This window comes from Syngnathus acus, chromosome 6 (genome assembly GCF_901709675.1).
Source record: "Syngnathus acus chromosome 6, fSynAcu1.2, whole genome shotgun sequence".
In the NCBI taxonomy this organism is placed as follows: Eukaryota; Metazoa; Chordata; class Actinopteri; order Syngnathiformes; family Syngnathidae; genus Syngnathus; species Syngnathus acus.
Genome location: NC_051092.1, coordinates 11826242 through 11832432, shown reverse-complemented (window position 1 = coordinate 11832432; position 6191 = coordinate 11826242). Strand labels below are relative to the sequence as shown.

The following is a 6191-nucleotide window of genomic DNA, read 5'->3' as shown; positions in this document are numbered from 1 at the left end:
CTTCAAGGAAACTATAAAACAATTACTGAAGAATGAGGACATTGTTGAGTGGTTTGTGTTTTTGCTAGATGTTTGGTCTTTGCGGGCCGTCAATAAATAAACAATGACCACGGAGAAAGTGTGTAAAATATTCATAAAGCGACGCGAAGAATCACTGTGGAGGATCACTGGAATGTTCTTCATAGAGCCCTTGTTTTAAGATACTTTTTAGCCTCGAGGTGTTAATCTTACAAATAACTACAAAAAAACACGTGAAGATGTTTATCACTTTATTCTCGGAAGCCTCCGCACGATCACATGCTTTTACATACACAGCAACTTTTCTTTATTTTTTTTTGTCTCGAGTAAATAAGAGAGCAGCTGGTCTTGAATCATCCTGACGTACAGCGTCCGGGGACCTCGATTGCTATATCAGGAGACCTGGATAAAGGCCAACCCACCAATTCTCAAGCCGCGCGTGTTCTAGAAACTGCACGCCTCTTACATTTATTTACAGATGACAAGGACGTTCAGGTTTTATGCACGCGAGACTTGTTTATTTAAATAATTTCAACGACAACATCAAAAAAAGTGATCTGACAGTACAAAAATATAATATCGGCTGTCCTTGACATCACAGCCTACATGTTTATCATAAAAGCACTAGTTAGACTACAATGGACATTTGACATAGGTGCATCTCAATGAAGTAGAATAAAGTATAAGCATAATTTGTTCTTAATAAATTGAACAGTTCAATTCAAAACGTGGAAATCATACATAATGTAAATTAACAACACCATTATTTCATGATGATGGTAATTTAATGTTTTTTACACTTTTGTGATTATAGCTTACAACTAAACAACAAAAACCCCAAATAATTGTCCCAAAAAATGAGTTATTTTTAAACATGGAAATTAGGAAGGAATTTAAGTTCTGAAAAGTATTTTTAATGCATCTGCATGAATTTTATTTCACTTTTTCAATTACATAAATTGACTTTTATAATATTCTAATTTACAGTGAACTCCCATATTTGCGGTTCTCCATTCATAAATTCACCTCCTACCAAATTTTAGGGGAAACCAAGCCGCTGTTGTTCATTGACTCATCTATTTATCGTTTTTGTGCTTAGGCCTTAGCCATGTCTTTCATAAAAAATATCGCTATCAAGCACTTCCTGAGGGGAGGAGCTTCATTTTGTCAGGCTGAAAAAAATGCTTTACCATTTTGTGGCATCTTTTGATCATTCCACACCTTTTTGTGTGTGTTTTTAATAACTCCTGACTAGTGGAGGTTTTGAGATGCGCCTCTATATTCTGTATAAGTTATACAATTATTTACAGTCATTCAACATGAATGCATTGTTATCTCCAAGAGGAAACCGTCTTTTCATGATCCACTAATTTGATAGTCGTTTAAAGTCTCTCAGTGGCCAAAGAAGGGATGGGGCGTAACAATCAATGGATAACTCGTTGGTTTTGGTATTCATTTTGTGGCAAAATTGACTTGCATTATACTCCTGAGACCAGAAGAATTTTGGTGTTTCAATTAGAACAAGCCGATGTCAGCAAGTGGAATTGTGTCATTAGATTGTGAAACATTCGCTAAAAATATAAACGTATAGGTAGGGAACACACTTTAATTAAGGGGGTCCTCGGTTTCTAAAGGAAACGACAAACGACATTTTGCGGAAGTCATTTACATTTAAGGTCATTCTTACTTTTTTTCACTGGATTTTTTTTCAAACAAGAACAGCTATTTTCACGACTGCGTAAGCAAAAGTTGGTGATAGACTACAACACATGAGGACTAATATATGGATTTAGGTTGTGTTGCCACTCGAGGAATGGAATTTGTTTTTTTAATTTGTCCTACACATTGCGCTACTTTTTTTTACCGCATTCAAAGGAAGCATTAAAATTTCACACCATTTTCTACAAAGTGGCCTCACTACCGTCGTAATGTAATTCATTCGTAAACCGAGGACTTCCATTTGCTGGGTCTTAGGTTTGTCTACCAAATAATGCTATTTTCTACACATTTCAAACCATAAAGATGTTTTGTTTTGTTCCAAGATTGCCTTCCGACTAAAAGAATAACTGTTCAAACTCGCGTACCAATTCGGGGAGGTTTGTATAAATTACATTTCGTCGATTAATCGGTTGGTCTGCATTTTGAAACATTTTACATCAGACCTTTTCCAAAAAAAGTACGAAAAACTGCCCACTAAATTAAGTCTGTGAACTTTTTTTGCTTGACGATTGATTCGTCCCGCCATATTTTACAGCCCTCTCCATCGTCTACTGTTCACTACAGTTTGTCAGTCCCTCTTTCCTTTTCTCTGTGATGCCTTCTGTTCCTACTCTTCTTCATTTCTTGCATGTGTTTCCACTTGCCGACTCCCAAAGCTCGGACGCGGGTCTTCGCCGGCCTCTTCTCGAGCCAAAGGGAGTCGCAGTACTCCTCTAGGGAGCCCACGGGGGAGCCCAAGAGCCTCAGGTAGTCTTTGTAACGGTGGCCATGCTGTAGCTCCATCATCGTGTCCTCGGCGGCCTTAGGCTTTCGTTCCAGTTGTCCGTGTGGGACCAGCTTAAGGGTGATCCGGTGGAGCGTGTGAGCAAAGTGAGTGTGCTCTTGAGCTTCACATTCGTACACGCCGATGTCTGATACGTGCAAAGAGCGAATCAGGAGGCCTCGCTCTGTTTGTATGATGCGATCATCAGGCCTGACCTGTAAGGAAAAAAACGACGCAACGGTTAAGCTCAGAATGGAAACCGCATCAAACTCTCAATGTTTGTTTACCCAAGAGAACAAAATTGTTAAGGCAGTAGTAAAATCCCAAATGAGAATGCAGCTTTTATGTGCTTGGCCCAGACATGACAGTCGTAGCTTGAATTTAATCAGAATTGCAGAAAGTGGGAATGAAGCCTGAAATAGGAAGTGCACTGAATTAGTCAGGGCGTTCCATGTCACCCATTGTTTTGTTGATGCTTTATTGGCTTCTTTCCTCTTCTGTCCATGACTCTGCCACATTATAAATGCCTCATGCTTTGTTTTGTGTTTTGACCTGAGGTGTTTCACAAGTTTTCTTTTTGTGTGTGTAGCCGCAACTGCTTACTGATGGTCCACAAAAATCAAAACATGGCTGTTTGCGGAGCTGAAATTGCTCCACACATGGCTCCGTTTACGCCCTGCCATTTTGTCAATGTCTGAAACTGAGTGACTGACTCATAGAGCAGCGTGGCATGCCACTGTGCTTAGGCATTACACACTTAGTCAAGCGGATAAAATAGATCCCACCCACTTTTTTTTTCACACCGTTTCTTTTCGTTATACATTGACTGAACGACAGAAATACCGATCTTTTGATTTGATAATTATTTCTTCAGCATAAAGATCTAGTATTTGAGGCATCAATATTTCAGCTAATTTCACTAATTTATTTACAGATTAAATTGTTTTTCAGGTGTTTTGATAATAACTGCATACCTCAGAATAACTTTTACAGCATTGGTGTGTTGACAATAAAATATTTATGCATTATAATATTTTATGTCACACTATCTTAATTATCAGAGTGACAAGACACTGTGTAGCAGCTCACAGTTGCTGTAATAACCCAATTTGATGGGCTTTTGGATAAGGAAGGTAGTGGATCCATGTCCCCCAACCCCCTTAGGCCTTGGAGCATCTGCATAACAGTTTGAGAGTATGTTACATATATCGCTGACTGGTAAAAAAACATTTATGTCATAATTGTGTGTTTTTCAAGGGCAGTAAAGGAGTTTTATAGGCTACTATTTCATATAAACTCTGCTCAAATAACCGTTAATAAGCAGATTTACAACCAGAAACCAGAAAGTGTGCATTTAACATGAAGCCAACTTGAATGGAATGTCCTGAGCTGGGACATACTGTGTGGCTTCCCATCATTAAAGCCACAAATCTCCTGTTCATGTTCTGTCAGCTTTTGACAATGTTCAGCAAGGTATAATGACAAACAGTATTTCATCAAAACTCATCAATGTCAAAGTCATGTTTTATTGCTTGTTTAAATGTTTTCCATAATTTAAAACAATTTCCAGGAGTCTTAATAAAAGGTCTCTGACATGCCTTTATCCAAATACACTAAGGTCAAAGATTTACACCTTACCTAATAGCCACATGTCACACTGTGACTCAAATCACTCAATATTGGGGAGTTGGTTCTGCACTGTGGGTGGTACAGTGAGTGAGCAGCCACTCAGTTTTGCCACCTAACAATTTCTAGGACCTCGCTAGCCATTTAAATTAAATTAAATTAAATAAACAAACAAATGAATATATAAACATATAGATAGATAGATAGATAGATAGATAGATAGATAGATAGATAGATAGATAGATAGATAGATAGATAGATAGATAGATAGATAGATAGATAGATAGATAGATAGATAGATAGATAGATAGATAGATAGATAGATAGATAGATAGATAGATAGATAGATAGATAGATAGATAAACTCTATGGACTCTTGATATGCTGCCCACCCATTCCTATTCAAACTGCTTTCCTAATGTTAATCATTGGCTAATTCAACCAAACATTTCTTGAGTATTAAGTATTCCTCAGCACATGTTCTCACTCACATGCAGTTTTCCCAAAAAAAAAGAAAAGAAAAGCATGCTTGCTTCAAGTTGTTTGTCCCTTCCATCTTACTGCGCAACTGACACATAGTAAAACAAAATACAATAAGACATTGTGTATTTAAAATGGTGTCACCATTTCCACAATTCCTATGTTCTGTGTCACAAACACCACTCCCTCCCACATCCTTGTTTTTCTTTAACTCTTCTGACCATCACATGACATTCCTTGGGGAGGATGACCCCATGCATAAGGTCCTGGTCCTTAGTCATGTTTTGTAGATAGATAGATCGTTATTGTCATTGTCACACATGTACAACGAAATTTAAAAAGTGCCAACCGATCAGTGCTAAAAAATAAATAAAATAAATAGAATAAAAAGATAAAAAATACAAGCTAAAAACCACACAGAAGAACATACACAAACATAATCTTTTTTTTTTAGCGGCATTTAATGTGACTACCGCTGGAGGGTAAAAACTGTTGCCGAATCTGTTAGTTGTTTTGAGCACATTAGGTAACAAATCCTCACATGGTCCCACACATAAACACTGAAAACACCCTTGTGTGTCCAGGGTAGCGGCAAACGTGTGTGACTGTGTGGATCACTCTGTTATGAATATGCAAATCTGTGGATAGCTGAGCATGCATTTGAAAGGGTCCATCATAAATCCCCCAAAATTCATTGTGTTTAAGAAAAAGAGCATTCTAGAGTACAGGTATTACACTGTAAAAAAATAAACATTCACATATATTAAGTACTAAAAAAAACAAAAGACACATTTTTCAATTTAAATAATCCCTCTCGCCCTGAACTTTCTCTACCTCCCTCGCTCCTCTCGCAAATCTCTGAAGTTTCGAATCGATGGATAACTACTTATAGTTTGATACTGAGAAGATAATGGCCACTGAATGACAAGGCAATTCATACGAGTAAGTTCCTATCACGGTGTGATAAACTGCAGATGTTCATCTGTCCTTGTGACTTGACACTTCCAAGCCCAAGGCACTTGTGAAAATCAATGACGACTCAATTTAAGGAACTTGTTCATTCCCGATTGCCCGATTTATTCCCTTTATTACTTTTTACGATGCAGCGGCCTACTGGGAGTTGGCTGTTCATCTGTTTGAGAAGTGATTGGTGTCCTGAGACTAAGTGCTCTTTTCATCTTCCTGTAGGATCTGCTCTAATGTGATTTGTGTTGGCATTCACGACTCTGACCTCCAATAAGTCAGATATAAGACTTCAACTAAATTGAGATTTAACGTTTTTGGATGCTTTGAAGCGTTTAATAATTCTGTGAACTTCCGTGCTGTAAATTGCAAAGCTCCGTGATAGGCTAGTAAGAAAAGTTGAATTTGAGACTGACCTGCTCCCTGTGTTCCGATCCAGCCCTGCGAACGAACCAGCCGATCTGGGCCTGTTGAGATTTGGGGATGCACTCGAGGAACGTCGAGTTGCTCTGCACACCAAAGAGAACTCGCTCCTCCACACGTCCCACGCCAAAACCTGAAAGAAAATGCAATATGAAGGTATGTTGTGTTCTAATACAAAATTGAAGTGAAGAAATGCCAC

The 6191-nt window shown here is 38.2% G+C and overlaps 1 protein-coding gene across 1 annotated transcript in view; it reads right to left on the bottom strand.

Moving 5' to 3' along the window:
• Positions 1-508: 508 nt before the first annotated feature.
• The window catches only part of sema3d (sema domain, immunoglobulin domain (Ig), short basic domain, secreted, (semaphorin) 3D), a 29301-nt gene continuing 23618 nt past the window's right edge, over positions 509-6191 (bottom strand). The window contains exons 17-18 of the mRNA XM_037254682.1: positions 5986-6125; positions 509-2715 (exon numbers count right to left, since the gene is read on the bottom strand). Of these exons, the coding sequence (XP_037110577.1) occupies positions 2296-2715; positions 5986-6125 (560 nt within the window). The 3' untranslated portion in view covers positions 509-2295. The remainder of the gene's footprint in view (positions 2716-5985; positions 6126-6191) is intronic.